The sequence below is a fragment of the Heloderma suspectum genome, chromosome 2 (genome assembly GCF_057233095.1).
Source record: "Heloderma suspectum isolate Gila_16-S chromosome 2, 16-S_ref, whole genome shotgun sequence".
Taxonomy (NCBI): domain Eukaryota; kingdom Metazoa; phylum Chordata; class Lepidosauria; order Squamata; family Helodermatidae; genus Heloderma; species Heloderma suspectum.
In genome coordinates, this window is record NC_139459.1 from 358,375,554 (window position 1) to 358,397,826 (window position 22,273).

Genomic DNA, 22,273 nt, shown 5'->3' on the forward strand with positions numbered 1-22,273 from the left:
CTCTTCGCATTAGGTGGCCAAAATATTTGAGCTTCAGCTTCAGGATCTGTCCTTCCAATGAGCAGGCAGGTTGATTTCCTTTAGGATGGACTGATTTGACCTCCTTGCAGTCCAGGGGACTCGTAAGAGTCTTCTCCAGCACCACAGTTCGAAAGCATCAATTCTTCGGCGCTCAGCCTTCCTTACAGTCCAGCTCTCACAGCCATACGTTGCTACTGGGAAAACCATAGCTTTGATTATGCGGACCTTGGTCGGCAAGGTGATGTCTCTGCTCCTTACTATGCTGTCTAGGTTTGCCATAGCTTTCCTCCCAAGGAGCAAGCGTCTTTTAGTGGTGGGAGTGGCCAAAGGCAAAAGAGTGGGGCCAAAATACAAAACATACTGGCATTTTTTAGGTTAAGCTTCTTACTGCCAGTAACTAAGCTGTAGGAGAGGCATTTCAGCCTTTTAGGATGAACAAAAAAACCCTGCACAACAGCCAGGAAACCACCAAACAATTGGTGATCAGGCAAAAGGGGGTGGGACCGGGGGAAGGGACCAGGGGAAGGGATGTGGCCATCTGGGGACCCTCAGTGGGTTGGATTTGGCCTGAGATTCTGCACCCTTGCTGTGTATAATACATCCCTACATCACAGAACAGGCACCAACTTAGAAGAGCTATTCCCGCCTACAAGAGAGAGAAAGAGGAGCACATAAGAACATGCAAAGAGCCCTGCTGGATCAGACCAAGGGTCCATCTAGTCCAGCGTTCTGTTCACACAGTGGCCAAACAGCTGTCGACCAGGAACGCACAAGCAGGACACGAGGGCAACAGTACCCTCCCGCCCATGTTCCCCAGCAACTGGTGTACATAACATAATAGGCTCACTGCCCCTGGTACTGGAGGTAGCACATAGCCATCAAGGCTAGGAGCCATTTATAGCCTTTTCTTCCATGAATTTCTCTAACCCCCTTTCAAAGCCATCCAAATTGGTGGCCATCACTACTTTTCATGGTAGTGAATTCCATAGTTTAACTCTGCGCTGTGTGGAAAAGTCCTTCCTTTTATCTGTCCCGAATCTCCCACCAATCAGCTTCATGGGATGACCCCAGGTTCTAGTATTATGAGAGAGGGAGAAAAATGTCTCCCTATCCACATTCTCCACACCATGCATAATTTTGTACACCTGTATCATATCTCCCCTTATCCTCCCTTTTCCAAGCTAAACAATCCCAGCTCTTGTAACCTTCCTTCATGAAGGAGATGCTCCAGCCCCTTGATCATTTTAGTTGCCCTTTTCTGCGTTTTTTCCAGCTCTACAATATCACTTTTTAAGTGTGGTGACCAGGACTGGACACAGTATTCCAAGTGTGGCCGCACCATAGATTTGTATAGGGGCAGTATGATATTGGCAGTTTTATTCTCAATTCCTTTTCTAATTATGCCTAACATGGAGTTTGCCTTTTTTACAGTGGCCACACACTGGGTTGACATCTTCATTGAGCTGTCCACCGCACCCCCAAGATATCTTTCCTGGTCAGTCACCGGCCGCTAGCTCAGATCCCATCAGGCTACATTTGAAGTTGGGATATTTTGCCCCAACTTTATACTTGCTTACATTGAACTGCATTTGCTATTTGGATGCCCATTCTCCCAGTTTGGAGAGATCCTTTTGGAGCTCCTCAAAATCCCTTTTTGTTTTAACCACCCTAAATAATTTGGTGCCTGGATTTGAAAGTACTTTCATTAAAAATATTTAACGGGGTTTGTTTTTTAGTCTGATGCACCTATCAAAACAATCAAAATCTTTTATGGGATTAAAAATTGCAGCCCTAGTTTACAATGAGGCCATCAGCCTCATGCCAGGGATCTGTGGCTGGGGAGCACTCCATGCTGGTGTCCTATTCTGTACATGTAAGCATTGCAATCCAGTTTAGATGTGAAGACAACCACATGGAAATCCACATGGGTACTCTTCTTTGCATTCACTTGGTATCATGTTTAAACCAGCCTTGTATTTAACAATTTTCTCTTGGTAGGCATAGGCGACCAGGAATTTTATGCAGGCGACTAAGCGAGCTGGCAAAGAAGGGATGGATTGCTCTTTTCCTCCCCTCCCAGTCTGCTTGGTTTCCATGCTAGCTGCAGAGGAAGGAAAGTCTCTTCTCTGGTAGAAGATAATTTTTTTATTAGCCTGCATTTCCATGGTGGTTGTGGAGGAGTGGATACATGGGCTACTACTAGCCTTTTAGCAGGCCAGTAAAATAAAAATGCAGACTAGTAACTTTTGTAGGCTTATACATAGGTCTTATTTAAACAGGGCCCCAGATTTCCTGGGAAAATACTGGAGTGAAGTACAGCAATGGGATTTTTAGTGGGGTTATTAGCTTAGACCAGTGCATTCACATGCACAATTATGTAAATTTCACATAGTTTTTGCAAGTCTTTTCTGTTCTCAGTGACAGAGAGAGGAGTTGAAACAAGGAGAGCACCAGCTCCTCTTTGTAAGCCACCCAGAGAACTTTGGCTATTGGACGGTATAGAAATGTAATAAATAAAAATAAATAAATTTAAAAGGACATAGGAAGAGTCCATTTAGTTCAGCGTAGGGTTGGGCGAATCTGGCAAGTTTGATCTCATTCATATTGTCAGTTTTCCAGGCTCATTCTGTCCAGGTTCCATGCAAGCTTTCTTTTTCCTCACACAGAAATAAAATACATATTTTTGGTGCATTTTTAAAGGTATGCATTTTTTGTATGCATGCACCCACTGACTAAAACATGTCTGTGTGCATTTTAGGAACATTTGCAATTTGCTTTATGCACTTTTAAAATGTGCGCCTGTTATTGAACACATCTTTTGGTTTTGCAGAATGCATCTCAAGCTTGAAAATGTATGGATATCCAACCACAAATTGCGTCTGGGTCCTCATTTGTTTCTGGGCAGTGCTGAATTGGGTAATCTTGCATTAAAGTGCAAACCCAATGAATTTCTCACCCATCCCTCAACCAGCATCCATTTTTCTTTCTCACCCATCCCTCAACCAGCATCCATTTTTCTTTCTCACCCATCCCTCAACCAGCATCCATTTTTCTTTCTCACCCATCCCTCAACCAGCATCCATTTTTCTTTCTCACCCATCCCTCAACCAGCATCCATTTTCTTTCTCACCCATCCCTCAACCAGCATCCATTTTTCTTTCTCACCCATCCCTCAACCAGCATCCATTTTTCTTTCTCACCCATCCCTCAACCAGCATCCATTTTTCTTTCTCACCCATCCCTCAACCAGCATCCATTTTTCTTTCTCACCCATCCCTCAACCAGCATCCATTTTTCTTTCTCACCCATCCCTCAACCAGCATCCATTTTTCTTTCTTCTTTCATCAGCCAGCCAGGTTCTTCCAGGAAACCTACGGACAGGGCATGATGTCAGTAGTCCAGCCTTGTATTTAACAAATCACCTGGTCACCCTAGGTGAACAGAAATTCCATGCATGTGAATAAGCAGGCTGGTAGATGAGGGATGGACCCCTCCTCCACCAGTTTGCTTGGTAAAAGGCACTTTTTTTTGTTACTACCCTGCTAAGAGGCAGCCTGCGTTTCCACGCTAGCTGCGGGAGGGGAGGGGTGTTCCCTTCCTTAGCAGTCAGCATGGAAACACAGATGATTACCTTCTTAGCATGCTAGTAAAAAGAATTCAGCCAAGTAACTTTTGTGAATGCGGAAGTGGAGGGGAACAGGTTTCAAGGGGGTGGAAATCTACACTTTATCTCCACAGGTATTGCTGAGGAAGAGCCCGAGGCTTCGGGGATCAGTTACGCTAACGTCTACGAAGAACTAGCTGCTTATTCTGGTGGCTACTATGTGAAGACCACAAAAAAGAAGCTCAGCCAGATCCTAGGTATAATGGAGCTCTCCCTGAATGCTGCCCCTGTTAAGGTGGCGCTTGCTCGTCTGGATGGGATGCAGTTCTCCTTCCCAGTGGATGAGACCCTCACAGAAATCACTGTCTCAGTCAAGAGCCTAAGCTTCTCCTCCGGATTCAGCATGACTGTGCTGCAGCCTTCAGGTAGGGGACGCTGTGATACAGAGAACATGGTAGCAAGAAGCTTTAGTGGATAGTGGGAGAGAGATCCTTGTATAATCTGCCAGCTCCTCCTCTGCTCCTCCTACAACTCTTTCTATCTCTGTGTCATCCCATGGCAGGCGCTCCATTGGTGTCGGCTCACATGGTAATCAACACAGACAGCCACAAGGTTGTGAAGGTGTCTCCTATCAAGGAACAGGGTTCGTGGGCTGTGGCTATGTCGCCCAGTGGCTCCTACGAGGTGGACATCGGGGGCAAGAGCTTGCTTGACTTTTCCTTCCAGATTTTGGAAAGGGAGAAAGAATATGCACTTCCAATACAGGGACGACCTGTGAAAGGTACAGTTTCCTGGGGTGTGAAGCAACCACGTGGAGGGCGGAACTATACATTATGCGTGTTGCATAAAAGAAAAACCCAATTTCCTAGGAAAAAAGCAACTTCAGCAAGAGTCGATTCTGTATGGACTAACAGTGGGTGTAAAGGTACTATTTGATTACACCAGCCTTCCCCAACCTGGCTCCCTCAAGAAGTGTTGGGCTACAACTCCCAGCACCCTCAGCCAGCAGCTGGCTGGGGATGATGGAAGTTGTAGCTTATCTCAAGAGTACTGGATTGGGGAAGACCATGCTGGCAGGGGATGATGGGTCCTGTAATCCAACCCATCTACAGGGTACTAGGTTGGGGAAGGCTGGATTACACTCTGACAATCTTGCAAGTAATTCCACAAATGTTGAGGGACTGCACTGGTCTTCTGGCCAGTGCATATCAGTCAGCTGTAGCATTGCAAGAGCTTCAGTCTGTGTCACTTTTACACTTGCTCACTCATCAAGGGTGCAGTCCTATGGTTTGCACCCCCAGTGATCATAAGCCCCCGAATACGGAGGCTTATGATCATCCTTTGCAGGATGGGAGGAGCAGCGGAAGTGATCTTCACCTCCCAGTTCTCCCACCCTGCATTTTTCACTAGATGGGCTGAAAAGGTGTTTCAGAGGGGGAGGGAAGGAGGCTAGAGAGGACTCAGAATAGTTCATATCCTGGCCTCTTCATTCTCCTCCCCGTCCTGCAGAATTCCCCCTTTTCCCCCTCTCCGAGGTCACTTTTCCAACCTCAGAGGCCAGCTAGCATGGTTCTTTCCACACCAGTGTCAAGAATGGATCGGCCTTTCCCTTTGCAATCAACACCACAACAGACAGAGCTTCAGGCTAATACGACTTTATTTTGCTAGAGACTAGCCTCCCTACAAATGCAGATTCAAGGAAACTCTCAGACTGCATCAGGCCCTAACAACTAATCAGTAGTCTCTAGGCAGAGGAGAAGATAGAGAACTAGGCAGATAGAGAAGTTGCAGGCAGTTTGGGTATGAACCCCACGGCCCCACTAGCTTTGCAGTGATGCCCCTCCCTTAGGTGGCTCCCTCCTACGTTGACTTCCAAGAGTGGCTATCTGGGTGGAGTATCTGAGCCCTGCCCCTAACTTTTCCTGCTTCGCTTTGCAATGCACCCTAGCATCTCTCAAGACATGCCCCTTTTCCTCCTCCTCCTCAGAAACTTGAATTCCCACCGTGGAGGGAGGGGCAGGGACTCAGCCTGCGCCAGCTGTTTGTCAAGACCATCGGAGGAAACCCTCCCAGCATCTAGGCGCTCTAGGGAGGATCCCTCCCCCATTTCTTGATCTAGTAGTTCTAACTCTGACTCAGAATTGGAGCTGTCAGACATCCGAAAAGGCTGGGACTCATCCCTGACAGCCAGCTACAAAGGAGACAGGGTTGGAGCACCAATTCCCCCCTCAGAACTGGGAATCTGAAGTATCCTATGGCCCCTCGGACGCTGTCTGTGGGCCACAGGATTGCTCCCTTTGTTTGTTCATCCCATTTCCACATTCATCAGTGGTTATCTGTATGCTCCCTCCAGTATCAGAGGCAGTATGCCTATGTGCACCAGTTCCTGGGGAACATGGACAGGAGAGTGCTGTTGTACTCATGTCCTGCTTGTGGGTTTCCCCGTGAGCAGCTGGTTGGCCACGGTGTGAACAGAACACTGGACTATCAATGGGATCTTCTCAAACTGGAGAGAGGTAACAAGCGGGGTACTGCAGGGCTCAGTCCTGGGCCCAGTGCTCTTCCACATTTTTATTAGTGACTTGGAGGAGGAGGTGCAGGGAATGCTGATCAAATTTGCAGATGACACAGAGTTGGGTGGGATAGCTAATACCCTGGAAGACAGAAACAAAATTCAAAGTGATCTTGATAGGCTGAAGCACTGGGCAGAAAACAACAGAATGAAATTTAATAGGGATAAATGCCAAGTTCTGCAGTTACAAGATGGGGGATACATGGCTCAACAATACTACAAGTGAGAAGGATCTTGGAACTGTTGTAGATCACAAGCTGAATATGAGCCAACAATGTGATGTGGCTGCAAAAAAGGCAAATGCTATTTGGAGCTGTATTATAGAAGCATAGCTTCCAAATCCCGTGAAGTACTAATTCCCCTCTACTCAGCACTGGTTAGGCCTCATCTGGAGTACTGTGTCCAGTTCTGGGCACCACACTTTAAGAAGGATGCAGACAAGCTGGAGAGGGTTCAGAGGAGGGCAACAAAGATGATCAGGGGACTGGAAACAAAGCCCTATGAGGAGAGACTGAAAGAATTGGGCATGTTTAGCCTTGAGAAGAGAAGACTGAGGGGAGATAGGATAGCGCTCTTCAAGTACTTGAAAGGTTGTCACAGAGAGGAAGGCCAGGATCTCTTCTCGATCATCCCAGAATGCAGGACATAGGGATGTTGCGGGCGCCCGACTGGGTCCAGGAATTTGACAGGCAACCCGCAACCCCAAACTGCGCCTGCTGAGACGCTGTCCTTGTTCTCCCCCTGCTCGTGCCTGCTTGCACTCTCCAGGACTCACTGCAATCCAGTTTGGTGAACACCCTCCATTTTCGCGCCCTTGATTTCTACGTAAAACAGGAAGTAAAAAAAAAAGCTCATATTTAAATATGCGCAGTTTGGAGCTGGGAAAGCTAAATAAGCACAATATTAGAGGTATTATTTGAATATGAGCATTTATAAGTGCAATATTAGAGGTATTATTTAAATATGAACATTTTTTAAACTTCCTGTTTTACGTAGAAATCAAAGGCACGAAAATGGAGGGCGTTCACTGAACGGGATCACAGTGAGCCCAGGAAACTCACTGAGATCATGGGTGGCTCAAGCACTGGTCCAGGGTGATGCAAGCGGGGGTGCTGCTTTGGTGAGTGCCCGGAGGAACCGAGCTAGGGTGAGTTCTTACATCCCTAGCAAGACACGGAAGAATGGGCTCAAGTTACAGGAAGCCAGATTCCGGCTGAGCATCAGGAAAAACTTCCTGACTGTTAGAGCAATACGACAATGGAACCAATGACCTAGGGAGGTGGTGGGCTCCCCACACTGGAGGCATTCAAGACGAGGCTGGACAGCCACTTGTCAGGGATGCTCTGACTTGGATTCATGAATTGAGCAGGAGGTTGGACTCGATGGCCTTGTAAGGCCCCTTCCAACCCTGTTGTTCTATGATTCTATGACTAGATGGACCCTTGGTCTGATCCAGCAGGGCTCCTCTTATGTTCGTTCTCTCTCTCTCTCTCTCTCTCTCTCTCTCTCTCAGCCAGAATAAAATTCACATTTAAAGCTGTATTTAAATACACACACACACATTCAAACTATGCCTTTCTAAGCATACAGTATTTTCTATCAAAATGCACATTTTAAAGAAATGTTTTGATACGGTTTTTAAGCCGAGAACCACATCGGAACATGTGTAACGCAAAAGCCGGTAGATAACTAAGCTCCAGTTCGTACATTGGTCCTGAAGGTGCAGATTGTGTCAGTTCATACTGGAATTCACCGAGGATGCATTCCCTAAGCATCCTTGGTCTCCAGTGGGGGTCTTTCCCATCAGCTGCTACCTGGGAATCTTCCAGCTGGAAATGCCAGGGGTTGGATCAGGGACCTTCTGCCTTCAAAGCAGGTCCTCTACAACTGAGCTGTGGCTGTTTCCTCTCCTCCAGTTTACAAACAACTCCGAGCCTGATCACCTGGATGATGTTGGTATTTTTTACTTGCCACAGGTGACCAGAGGAAAGTGGCTGTTCTCACGTCTTTGCTCTGCTGCTTATGAAACTGCAGCAGAGATAACGAAATGCCCATCGACTAAACATTATATCCAGAAAAACATGCTGATTTCCAGATTCTTAAAAACACCCCAAAGAAGCTCAGAATGGACCCGTACACCCCAGAAGGGAAAGCCCAGGAGCTCAGTAGTGGGGTGGGAATATTGATAGAGGGGGAAGGAAGGTCAGGGATTTCCAGGTGAGTCTTACTAACCTTTGTGTATTTTTCCCAGGCTCAAACTACACTGTCTCCATGAAGCTGATGGGGGATGCTGGAGGCATTCAGGTCCAGCGCCTGGTCTCTATTTCTACACTAGGGACCCCCATAGACTCCATTACTTTGAACCAAACCTTTGATGCCCTCGGCAACATCTTGGCCGTTGCTCCTGTTACCTTGCACGCCCCGGTATGTGGCCATTCCTGTGTTTACTGGCGATAGCAGGGGTGCAGAACCTCTTTCAGCACAAAGGCCAAATTCCATTTCAGAGAAGCTCCTGGGGATGGGTGGGGCCGAAGACAAAAGGGGACAAAGGCAAAAGGGGTGGGCGCAAAACTACCAGCATATTTTAGCTTAACGCTTGTACTACCATTAACTAAGCCTTAGGAGAGGCATTGCAACCTTTTAGAATGGGAAAAAGCTGTACAAAAGCAAAGAAACCACCAAATGATTGGTGGTTGAGGGAAAGGGAGTGGGGCCAGAGGAAGGGGGCATCGCTAGCTGGGGAACCCCAGATGGCCAGATTGCGACCCCAGGAGAGCCTAATTTGGCCCTGGGGCCTGAGGTTCTGCACTCCTGTGGTACAGAATGGCATCAGGTGCAGCTTACCAGTAACTAGGGATGTGGCAAAAGCTTTCCCTTTATTTCTATGAACATTTGGTCTTTGCCTTTAGAGAACGACCACAAATTTCAGCCTACGTCAAAGGAGCCATGATTCACGTCTCTGTGAGACCCAAATCTTTGTTCCATGTACAACTGAATGGAGTGCATTCATTAATGTCTGGAAGAGAAGGAGTTGCAATCCAGAAACTCTTAATGGTTTTGTGTTGTTTTTGTATTTTGATGTTTAATGTTTATGATATCAATTGAAAAGATTTTTTAAATTGTTACATTTTATGCTAATAATAATAATAATAATAATAATAATAAATACTGTTGTTAGCCACCTTGAACTACTAGGAAAAATGGTGGAGTATAAACATTTTCATATTAAAATAAAATTAACATTGGTGAGGATGTGGGGTCTCTACCACAGACCCTCTGGGGGAGGTAAGAAAGTCTGCACTGGATCCGGGTCCAAGTGTGACTCTCCATCGGGGCAGCCCTGTCTCATTCTTCACATGAGCAACATGTGGCTAAACTTGACAGGTCGGGAAAAGCGATGGGTTGTTGTCTGTGGATGGAGTCACTCTGGAATCGAGGAGGACATCTTTTGACCCCACTCATATAGGGCAGCAGAACACAAACCCAAGGTGTCTGGTCTTTAGCCCTGGGGGATCCTCTCAGACCACAACCCTGGACATTCTTCCTGGGAAGTATGCCTCATTAAAATGAACAGGACACTCCCAAGTAAATGTGGTTAGGATAGGGGTGTAAATTGTATCCAGAACCACAACCACTGCATATATCACATTTGGGCGACCCACACACCTTGGCCACTCTCTATGCAGCCTGCAGGGTTCCAGGAAACTCCACCCATTTCTCCCCACTGCCCAGCTGATTCGCCATCAGCTGGGCAGTGGGGAGCAGATTGCTGTGGGGAGGCTTTAACCTAGCCCTCACCTTCATGATTTCTGCAGGCAAGTTTGCTAACAGCTGCAGGAAAACAACAATCGTAATCAGGATCACTGCCTGGGGGTGTGGAGAGGCTTTACCTTCACCCTCCCCACAGTGATCCCGATTTCTTTTGGGAGGGAAGGAGGCTGTGTGGGGGGGGGAGTTAAAACAAATTGGTGTGGGTGTGTGACCATCGGCCCCGCCAACCATCGGCCCCGCCCACTTTTTCACCCTGAAAGGGTTCCATTTGAGCCAATGTGCCCTCCAACCTCAAAAAGCTTGCCCACTCCTGCCATTGGTACATGGGAACATAAGAAACTGCCTTATACCAAGTCAGGCCCTTGGTCCATCCGGCCCAGTATTGTCAACACTGACTGGCAGCTGCTCTCGAGGGTTTCAAGCAGGAGTGTTTCAGACCCTACCTGGAGACACCTGGGACCTTCTGCATGCAAAGAATATGCTCCTGAGCCACAGCCCCTCCCAAGTAGTCAGCTTGAACATCAAAAGTGGGAACGCCTATCATTACTTAGGCATTTAGACTGTCTGATAAAAATGGCCATTTCTCAAAGGAAAGCTCATAGGAAGCTGTCTTATACTAAATCCGAATATGAGTCCATTTTGCCCATAGATGTCTACACCAGGGGTGGCTAACCTGTGGTCATCCAGGTGTTGTTGGACTCCAACTGCCATCAGCCCCAGCTAGCGTGGCAAATTGGCAGGGATGATAGGAATTGGACTACGGCATCCGGAGAGCCACAGTTTCTCCATCTGGTCTACATTGACTGGCGACAGCTCTCCAGGGTTTCAGACAGGTCTTTTTCTGGCAATACCTGGAAATGGTGGGGGACTGAACCTGGGGCCTTGTGCATGCAAAGCATGTGCTCTACCACTGAGCTACACGCTTCCAGCGAGCTTGGTGAGATTCTTTCCCATTGGTCTCCTAGACACACCAAGATGCTCAGAGATTGTGTGAAACATCTTCAGTAATAATTCCCTCTCCTTTACCTTCTAGGTTACCCTGCTGAGTGTGGAGGGCCTATCTCCGGACCATTTGCCCTTTGCACGAGTCAACACCGACCGCATCAGCACAGAGTCGGTGCAGGTCATGCCCTTGCCAGACCAAAATGGTGAGTCCGTGGCGAAGTGAAACGATCTGACAATAATATCCTTCCTTCCACTCACTTCACACTCCAGTTCCCACATCACCCAGGGCTGGCCCAAGACATTTTCCTGCCTGAGAAAAAGGACAAGATGGTACCACCCACTCTCCATTCCATGTACAGGAGCTAATAGGAACTGCAGTTAAATCTTACTTCAGCGCTGGCAGTAGGATAGCATTAAACACAGCTCTGTCCTCCAAAAGAAGGGAATATCCAGGAGGTTCAGGAGGAATGGGCTGCTGTCGCTGCTCTCCAGTATCTGCTGTCTGGGGTGGTTCTCTCACTCTGCCTAATAATGGTAGGACTAGCCCTGCTCCTTCACACCTCCCATCTCCTCCAGTAAGAGCTGTTAATCATAAGAACAGCCTCTGTGTCCTACATTTAAACCAGGAATTCTGGGTCATTTCAGCAAAACACCTGCTGAATATTGGGAATCATTCACAGGTGTATCTACGAAGCACCACCCATCTAGGGTGGAGGCAGGAAGAAGGAAGACTGAGATCTACTGATAGATCTATGGGTGATTTGCAATAGATCACCAAGGGTTTTGACTCCCAATGGGTAAACATTAGGTGATCAAACAATTTCAGCAATCAGGCTGTGGAAATCAAGAAAGCTTGGGAGGAAGCAGGAATAGATGTATGCGCAAATGTGTGCGAGCTCCAGTTCTGGTTCTGAAAACAAATTCTTGGGCTGAGTGTTGCTTAGCAGCACCTTGTTCCACAATTCTGTGTCCCTCTCCCTGGTTCTCTGTTTTGCACCTGGCTCCAGCTGGTGGACCTCAGGGTTCTAGTGAAAAGCAAGGTGGATTCTGCAAGCCTAAAGCCTGCCCACCCCTGATCTAGATTTTCTTAATATCTGGATGGTTTTTTCAGGTCTGCCAAGTATTTTAATGCCCAGCTGCCTGCTGGTCCAGGGCAACTGCTTTTTAAAATAATAGAAGGGAGGTTCAGACAACTCCAAGAACACTTGAGGAGGGTTGATGGATCACATAGTTTAGTTCTGCCCTCTGCTGCTGATGCATCTGGTAGACACACACACACACACACACACACACACACACACATCGTCATCAAGTTAGCATAGGGATGTCAGAGGTGTAAGGATTCCTTTAGCCCCCACTTTATTTCAATGCCAAAGACAAACACAGACAGAGGCTTCAGTCTACAGCTTTTAATCTATTACTTCACAGGGTCATACAGATGCAAATTCTCAGTGACTCTCAGTCTACAAAGGATTGCCTTCAGGGGAATTCAAAAGGAAGTTAAGAGAGTTGCCCGCTGTTTGAAGGGGAAGGCGGTCTCACTAGCCTAACTTAAGTGGGGGAGGACCCTCTCTCTTGTGAGGCTTCTGAGTGCAGCTTCTCATGCAAGGCCAATCAGGTAGACCATCTAAGTTCCGCCCCTGCATTTTCTCTCTTTGCTCTGCATCTGTGCCTGGCATCTATTAGATCAGACTCTCCACAAAAAAAACCCTCTTTCTGTTTGCTGTCTCTCACAGGGGTGGGTGAAGAGGAACCCTCATCCTCAGCCAGTTGGGCGTTTTTATCCTGAGAAGCTGGCCTAGTCATGTCTGGACTAGCCTGGGAAAACACCTCCCCCATGTCTGGTGGTTCTCCTTCAGAATCTGAACTGCTATCCCACTCCCTACGCTCAGAAACAACCCTGACAGGAGGAATCCGTCTGGTGGTGGAGCTCACAAAGCTTTCATCAGCTTGACCCCACTCCCGCCGGACTTCCGCTCGTTTCTCATGAGCTGGCCTGACCCAATCTGCATTGAGTTGGGCCAGCTCGCGGATTTCCTTTTCAAAAAACAATTTGCAAATAGAAATTTGCCCAAATTTTGGCTGTAATTTGCACAAATTTCACCCATAGTTTGTGTAATTTCCAGACATTGCGGCTGTAATTTGTGCAAATTACAGCTGCAGTTTGCACAAATTTCTCTTTATGGATTTTTTAAAAAAATGAAAAAAGTTCTCGGATTTTGGGAAAAATCCGCAGTTCGGCTCATAAAGGCAAGCTGAGCCGGGAGCACCACAGAAACCTGGTGAACCCAGAAAGGGCTGGATTTCCCAGTGACAGTCATCCGTAAGCTAGCATACATCATGTGTACTCATGTACGCACATAGAGCTTCTCCATGCAAGGGGGATCCTGATTTGACCAGGATTCCCCGCTCCCCATGGGGACCCACTCCTCCCATGGAGGAGCACTATGCATGTACAGTGGTACACACATCATTATCAACATGCGGACTGTGGGCTGCAGATTGCCTAGCTGTTGGTTAGATGGACCAATGGCTTTTTTGGAAAAAGTACAAAGTGTCTTGTGGCACCTTTAAGGCTAACATGTTTATTCGGCATAAGCTTTCATGGACATTGCCCATGACATCAGGTGCATGAAGTGCTCAGTCTCCACGAAAGTTTATCCCAGGAGAAATGCATTAGTCTTTAAGGTGCCACAAGACTCTGTTGTTTTTGCTGCAAGAGGCTAACATAGCCACCCCTCTGGAAACTGGAAAAATTAGGCTTTGAAGAGGAATTTGAAGGAAGAGAGAAGAGGGCTGCACCTTAAAGAGAAAGAGCCAGAGAGTGTCCTTGGACAACATCCCAAACTCACCTCCAGCCACAGGATATCAGCCAGGGGCTTCCCCACCAGATATATGCTAACAGCTGGCCATGTTGTGAGCATCACATTGTCCTCTGTTCCCCACAGGCACCATGTCACCTGGAGGGTCCTTGGAGATCTCCGTCCTAGTGGTAAATGATGGGCCAGCTGCGTCGTTCACTCTTAAAGTCTGGGATGACCTGGGTTTCCTGAAGAGCTTCAAGCCAAGGAGAAAGTTCATAAATTCAGGAGAGAACATCACCCTGACCGCAACCTTTGTGGCAGCTGGAGCGAGTGACAGCTTTTCCTCCAGGTGAGAAGATGGCAGCATTACCCAAAGGGTGGAAATCAAGACTCCGGGGTGACCTGGGGCAGGAGTGGGAGCTTGAAGTAGGAGAGTGGGATGTGTAGTGGGATGTGGGATGTGCTATGCACTGCCAAAAAAGATGAAATTCATCAGCGAAAAAAAAGAGGGCAGAAAGGGATACAGATTTGCATAAAATTTGCTTGTGCAAGTGTGTGTGTGTGTGTATATATAGATATAGATATATGCAATGTATATATAATACTACAATTTAGATAGAAAGACATCTCACCAAAGCGTGGAAGACAGTGTCCAGGTGACCAGTGAGATGTGCCTGCTCAGTTGGCCATCCAGGTGCTGCTGGCTTTTGATGGGTAACTTCAAGGCCTTTGCTGCTCTCCCTCCTTTGGGTTCTTTATTCTTTAAACTAAATTTGGATGGGACACACTTGGATTGGTGGATTAGGACAATGTTTCAGTGGGATGTGGTAATTATGCAGCCTAGTTGAGCTGGATTGCTGAGGGGAGCAAAGTGGATCAGCTGGATTGCCCCTTTTCATGTACACTTCCCTGCCCCCTGGTTACACACATTTTGTTCATAATCCTCACTGGATGTTCTTCCAGCATTGCAACATTCACAGCTAAAAGCAAAACAGCCCAGAACTACCTGAAACTGCCCATCACCGTCATCCCTGAGACCGCCCTGGTGAGTAGTCTGCGATACACCAGGATCGTTCATAGTTGCTAACAACTAATCTTCCATGAAGAATTTTGTACTGCCTCCCAGTTTAGAAAACGCCTCTGTAATAGCTTAGTGACCCATTCCTTTTATCTCTTCTCTGTCTGTATAAAAGGAAGTGTTTGTTTGTATGTCCTCAATGGAGTCAAAAACTGTACATCTGATGGTTATAAAACTTTCAGGATTTGTTGTACTTCTGGCTGGGATGGTTTCAGGCGTAGTGAAAATTTTGTGCCCCATCTTGAAACAAAATGGCAGCCAATCAAAATTTTTAAAAATGTACTGCTTCAAAGAAACTGTATGTATGTCTTCCAAGACCATGAAACCTAGACACCTGAAGATCCAAGACTGTGAAACCTAGACATCTAAAACTTGCCATGCAGACTAAGGGGACCTTAGACGGGTGTACACCTCAGGGCTATTTGTTTCTTAAAATGCATTACTTATAATTAATTTAAATGTGTCTGTGAGGTTGAAGCCTGCAGTACCACATTCAGGCAGTAAACAGGCCATAGTTCTGCAGTTCAGACAGTCTGAAGCCAAGAGAAAGTAGTGTGAGGGAAAGAGTTATACAGCTGCCCCCTGCCCTCTTCTGCTGAGCAGCCCTCCTCAAAGGAATGGTGGACAGACCTTTCCCTCAAGGGGTATAGGGGTCACCATGGCAGGCGTTCTGTCTAGGGGCCAGGGCAGGCATAATGTGTCCAAACCTGGCAGTGCGTAACTTTGCTTGAAGGCTTCGCTGTATCAAACTACATCCAGAACAAGTAGTCATGTGATAAAGAATAATAACTAATGGTTCTAATAGCCTAACCTAAATTTTGTGATCTCACTAACTGCTATCCCTGCCAGCTCCCACCTCTAACTCAATTAATTCTCTCCCTCTTCTAACCAAACAGCTGCCTCAGCTCCTACTCACTAACTGACTTTCCCAACTGACACTAACTCCACCCATTATTCCATCCTGCCCCACTGCCACCAGCATGTTTCATCCTCTTCCCTCAGACTCTTTCTCTTCCTTGACTCTGTCCAAAGCATTTACAGTTTTAAATTGACAAAAGGGCAGATGACAGTAGTAAGGGATGAATGAAAGCAAATGGAGCTGCACATACGTAAGCTGTGGTTACAGCTCAGATAACTTTTTCCACTTCAAGTTATAATCCTTTTTTTATATTGTACACCAATCTGCATCTCCATTAAAACCAAATTCACTATTTAGCACACAAATCCAGGAAGAAAGGGAGCATTTGAATCACCTGCTCCCCCCACCCTCGCCATGTGTATGCCTGAGAGTGGATCCCACTGTAAATGGGATGTTCTAAGCCATTTAAATGTGTCCACGTGGTTGAAGCCTGCAGTAACATCTTCAGCCTCTAAGGGCAGGCTTCCTTAACCAGCACATCACTTTGCAGTCCACACAGTTTGACTTCTGGTGAGATGAGTAGGCCAAGGAACAGAATTATAGGCCTGCCCCCTGCTATGGGGAAGACCCCCCCCGGAAATGGAATGCAGAGACCCTTCCCTCAGGGGGCTATTGGGGTGCACCATGGCACAGGCCATGCCTAGGGGTGCCAGTGTCAGGGTGGACACTGAGCCCATAGAATCCCAGAGTAGTTCTGATTCTGAGGAAGAGCAGTCGCTCCTGGGAGAGGAGCGCGCTCTTCTTTCCCAGGACCAACAGCTGACGGAGATTCCTCCCACCAGCATTCCTAGCTTAGATAGCAGTCCAGGGAGTGACAGAGCGCAGATAGCAGACTTGGTGGATGCGCGACGCAGACACAGAGAGCGGCGCCAGATGGAGGGCGCGGAAAGGAGGCGTAGTGCCCGGTTGGCGCGCAAACAACGGCTGCGCCCAGAGGATCCAAGGGAAAAGGGGAGGGACTCTCCCTAGTCCTTAAGTTCAGGGGTCTGCCAGTAATTCCCTTTCAAACGGGGACCAACTGTTCCAACTTAGGGCATAGGTACTGTGCTGCTCAGATCTAGTTGCAAACGGTAGAGTTGTTAAATTGTAAAAGAAAAATAAAGCTTTGAAAGGAATCCCTTTGTCTGTGTCTGGACTTGGCTACTGGATTAGACTGAGAGAGGCCTCCAAGGAGCTTCTGACAGCCAGTGGGCGTGACTTTGCTCGGGTGGGGCACGCACAATGTCTCCAGTTCTGACAGGAGCATAAGGCTTTGTTGTATCAAACTAAGAGCTCTTTCCAACCCGTGTGAAGCCGGGTCTGGTTTGCTAGTTTTTAAATGAGTGTGTGGTATGTGTTTTTTAAATAAATTCCAAGCCAAATTTAGGGTGCTGGATTTTACCTTTTATGCCTCATATGTAACCTGGATGCAATTTATCTGATGGAGCCTTTCTATTGAACAAAGTCTTTTTTAAAAAAACAAATCTTGTGTCTGATTATTGATGTCATCTGGAATGAGGTTTTACCTATGTAAAATGGTTTTTAAAATCATGGCTGTACATGTCTGTCTGTCTGTCTGTCTCTCTCTCTCTCTCTCCCTCTGAGTAAAAATTGCCATATTTAAAAGTGGATCAAAACTGTTAGGTAGTGTTCCATGAGCTGGTAAGTTGAAACACGATAAATTACATAGTCCAAGATATTCAAATTATTAGCAAAAGTATATTATTTAGAGAAATGGATTAATAAAATTATAGAATCAAAGAGCTTAAAGGGCCGTTTAAGCCATCCTGTCCAACCACCTGCTCAGTGCAGGAATCCAGTTTAGAGCACCCCTGACAGATGACTGTCCAGTCTCTGCTTGAATATATCCAGTGACAGAGAACCTACCAGCTCCCTGGGCACTTTGTTCCATTGTCTGAATGCTCTGATGGTTAGGAAGCTTTTCCTGATGTATGTCCTACAATCCTGGATGACAGAGAAGAGGTTGTGGCTCTCTTTTGTGAAACAACCCTTTAGGAACTTGAAAAGTGCTATCATATCCCCGCTCAGTCTCCCCTTCTCAAGTCTAAATAAAAGGACACTGATTTTTATGTCTCTTTCTTGAAACAGGAGATACTGTTTTAAACGTATGGCTTTTATATCACATGTTACTGTATTTTATGGTTTTAAATTTCTTTTGTGAACCACCCTAGAGAGCTGTAGCTAATGGCCGGTATAGAAATGTAATAAATAAATAAATGGGGTGGAATATTGTCCTTGAACTGTGGTGTTGGAGGAAAATGCTGAGAGTGCCTTGGACTGCAAGAAGATCAAACCAGTCCATACTCCAGGAAATAAAGCCAGACTGCTCACGTGAGGGAATGATATGAAAGGCAAAACTGAAGTACTTTGGCCACATCATGAGAAGACAGGATACCTTGGAGAAGATGCTGATGCTAGGGAAAGTGGAAGGCAAAAGGAAGAGGGGCCGACCAAGGGCAAGATGGATGGATGATATTCTGGCGGTGACAGACTTAACCTTGGGGGAGCTGGGGGTGGCGACGGCCGACAGGAAGTGGGCTGGTCCATGAAGTCACGAAGAGTCGGAAGCAACTGAGCAAATAAGCAACAAATATTGTCCTATGGCAGCTTTTCCCTACCCGGCACCTTCCAGATGTGTTGAACAGCAACTCCCATAATTTTCAGCCAGCATAGCCATGGTGGAGTTGCAATCCAACACATCTGGAGGGCACCAGGTTGGGAGGGGCTACCCTATAGAAGTTCCATTGCCCCTTCATACACTTGAATCAGCCATTGGAGGGGGAGATTTCCAGTAATTGCTGGGGACATCTTCTAAGCTTGCAGAATGCAAGCTGAATTTACTGGCACATATGTCTGTGAATTCCCTTCCATTCATCTTTTATACCCATGTGTTGATAGTGATATTGACTGATGGCTACTCATGGCTATTACTAACCAACATGTGGTCCACCCAACAGGAAACAGACGAGATCCCACCAGTCCACAAATTACTCGACTTTTACATGCCATGTGGAGGCAAGAACCAGAACCAACCGGTCTGCTCTCAGCACTTTTGGTTCATGAGGTTTTCTGCTACAGATGCTCACAGCGCTGTCACCGTCCGGATCAACACAAATCCCTCTGGTCTGTCTTGCAGCGCACGAGGGACTACTGGCAACAAGGATGTCATCTGTCACTATCAGTATGTATATAGCCACAGTTTCTAGAAATCTGACTGAGTGTTGTAAAATGACCACTGAGGCCTGGGAGGGTTACCAATGGAAGACGACATGGTATGGATCCCCTGTAAAACTCCATGAATAAGACAGGTAGGGATGGGAGTGACATTCATTCAGTTCACTTTTTAATGCGAGCTTGCCTAATTTTACACTTTCAAACCACTATGTGACTGAAACTCATTTATCCTTCAAAATTCACACTTCTTTAGATCTTGCAATTCTCCAATCGAAAAATGCATATATAAATATGTATATTAGGAGAAATAACCTTCAAAAATGCATTATATTAGGAAAATTACTTGCAAAAATATGCACAATTAGGAAAAAGTGTGTTAAAAAAAAACTTTCTCAAAGTTTGGGGCAAACCGAACTTAAAATTGGAAAAATGAGAAGTTGAGAGAAATCAAAATTGACTGTTTCATCCTAGAGGCAGGGCAATTCCACAATACAAGCCTAGAAGAAACCCTAGAGGCCAGGCACGGGTTCTCTGGGCCTTGTCCTACCAGGGCTGCTGGTTGGAGGATTGAAGACCACTAGATCTGAGGCATTATCACTCCTGACCCAGTGATCCCAGGAACCAATCTCGCACCCCTGCCTAGTTTACACTATTGTGTAATTAGCAGCCATGCTGCAACTCCCATGAGCCCCAGACATGGCCAATGGTCAGGGATTCTGGGAGCTGTAGGCCAAAACATCTGGAGGGCACCAGGCTGCCCACTTGAGTGTCATAAGTGATGACTGCAAATGTGTGATTTGTTATATAGACACATAATGGGAAACTGTGACCAATAATGGCTTCTGTCATTTTCCCCTTCCTAGGTGCAGGAAGGGGTCAGTTTCAGCAGGACCGCAGCACGCAGGGAGCAGTAGTTTATCTCTTTGGGGTTGGGGTGGGGGGGAAATCTGTCCTGGCTTCTAACTACATAAAAGAGTTGTGGTCCAAAACATCTGGGGGGTACCCAGTTGCCTACTTCTGCCCTACATACTGTTTGTTTGCTTTTTTCTTAAAAGCAAAGTGTTGGATGTATAGGAAATAGGGGTGGGCAGATCTGAAGATCTCATCAAGGTTCTTGGTTTCCAGTGCTAAGTTCATTCCGCCATGCTTCCATACAAGGTGGATTTTTATCTGCCCAGAAATCCGTATGTATTTTTAGGTTCATTTCTCAAATATATGCATTTCTATATGCGTGTCCCCACTGACTAAAAGGTGTTTGTGCACATTTTAGAAATGTATGCAATGGGTTTTGCACATTTTTCAAATGTATGCATGTTGTCGAACATACCTTTCTTTTGCTGACTGGATCCCAAACCCCAAAATGTACGCATTTCCCATCACAAGTTCAGTTCCGCATTCTGTTCCAGGAGGTATGAATCAGGTACATCCGTAAAAGTACCTGAATGAATAAATTACTCATCCATCTCTAATATGAAGTGCAACGTGCTTGTAACTATCCTATGATTAACCAACAGCACCCTCTTCAGTGTGCCATCTGTTCAGCTCAACTGAACAGCAAAGATGCCTAGAGACAATTATCGTTGCTAGTTTTGTCTAGGGATGTGCAAATCAGAAAAACCTGAGCTTGCCGAAATTCTCCAAATTCCATCTAGAAGCTCCTTCCAACTCGAGGCCATATCAGATTGCAAGTCTTGTTTTGTTCTTTTCCCATGAAAATCCATGCATATTTTCATGTGTACTTTTCCAGTGTATGCTTCAGTTATACACTTCTTTGAAATGTACACATTCTTCTGCCATTGATTAAAGCGTATCTGTGCGCATTTTTCAACTTACGCATGTTGTCAAACACACTTTTTTTTTTTTGGTCGATGAATCACATTGCAAGCTTGAAAAGGTGCAGACTTCAACTTCAGATTGAGTCCGAGTCCATGCCCAATCCAGAAGGTGCGAAATGGGTAAATCCTGATAAAAAGCGAACCGAAACGCATGTCTCAGACATCCCTAGCTTTGTCTACAATTGTAGGATTTTCTCTCCCTGGAACTTCACCAGAGTAAAAACATGAGCACTTTTCTAAAGTGCTGTAAAACATTCTCCAGGTTAGCGTTTTGTGTCCAGTGCTATGCCAGATAGGGATAGAAGTCTGCAGTTGTTAGGGTTTTTTAAAATCCATTTTAGCTTCTGTTCAACAGAGAATATTATATGTGTTTTAATTCCATTGTTTCCCACCCAAAATGAAACCCTAGGATGGGGTGTGTGTATTCATTTATACTAAAATGTATATCCCACCTTTCTAAGCAGTGCAAACCTAAGGAGGCACAATTATTAATTGATTAAATATTATACACGCATACACACAATAAGTGTGCCGGAGTCCGGGAGCTGAGCTGCTGAAAGCTTGGCCAACTTGGACCCCCAGACAGATTCCTCCAACATCCCTAGCCCCAGCCTGCTAATTCAGTCCCTGCCCTTCTTCCTGGAGCATCTTACATCCAATGCTACTCAGTTGTTAGCAAAGGATTCTTAGTCCCTGTTTACTGATTCCCTTAAAAGCAGGTACATTACAGCATATATTTTTAAAACTAATTTTCTGGCTGGGGAATGCCAGGAGTTGTAGGACTTTTGTCTGTCTAAACATGCATAGGATTGTGCCCAACATTAGAGAACAGAGTCTGCAAATAGCTCCAGCATTGATGTCTTCATGCTGCATTTCCCTTGTCCTTGCCCTCCCTTGTAATTCTCACCAAGCAGCATACAAAATGCAGCTCAGTTGTAACAGCAGGTGTACTCAGGGGTAAGCCCCAGTGCAACAGCTCTCGGACCTGCAAAATCCACACCTCAGTTCTATGCAAGAGCTCCTCTCATGCCAGCAAAGCACAGCTTGATCCTTTGCAGGGTATTTACAGGTTAATTGCCTTTAAATACCCTTTTATCTCCAATCACAGATCACAGACAGGGATAAAAGAATCTTCCTGGCCAGTCAGGGAACCACCAAGGCTGCTTTGGGCTGGAGGTTCCCTCTTCCTGTTCTAGAGTTTTCTTCCTCACTGTTCCAGCATCAGGCATAATATAAATAAATGCCCCTGAATCCTGCACCTCCTGCCTTAGAGAATTCCTCTGGCCCAGGTTCATCCACCTCTGCTTCTTTGCAGCGCTCATCAGAATTCACCCTACTCCGCTCAACCCTCTTGCTTGTCCCCCTTTGTAGGTCAAACTGCTGCTCCCCTTACGCAGAGGTCCTGATCAGTGATGAGAATGGGAACACTGACACTTTCACAGTAGACATCAAGTGAACTGACTCCAGTAGAGCCTAGTAAGTTAGAGCATATATGAACATAGCAAGCTGTTGTATTTATTTATTTATTCGTTTGTTTGTTTGTTTATTAT

The 22,273-nt window shown here is 46.2% G+C and overlaps 1 protein-coding gene across 1 annotated transcript in view; it reads left to right on the top strand.

Annotated features, from left to right (window-relative positions):
• LOC146355565 (von Willebrand factor A domain-containing protein 7-like) overlaps positions 1–22,273 on the top strand; it is a 43,690-nt gene that overhangs the window by 19,464 nt on the left and 1,953 nt on the right. The window contains exons 10-17 of the mRNA XM_084841002.1: positions 3,760–4,050; positions 4,188–4,406; positions 8,449–8,621; positions 11,002–11,116; positions 13,862–14,066; positions 14,681–14,762; positions 18,672–18,895; positions 22,095–22,199. Of these exons, the coding sequence (XP_084697128.1) occupies positions 3,760–4,050; positions 4,188–4,406; positions 8,449–8,621; positions 11,002–11,116; positions 13,862–14,066; positions 14,681–14,762; positions 18,672–18,895; positions 22,095–22,179 (1,394 nt within the window). The 3' untranslated portion in view covers positions 22,180–22,199. The remainder of the gene's footprint in view (positions 1–3,759; positions 4,051–4,187; positions 4,407–8,448; positions 8,622–11,001; positions 11,117–13,861; positions 14,067–14,680; positions 14,763–18,671; positions 18,896–22,094; positions 22,200–22,273) is intronic.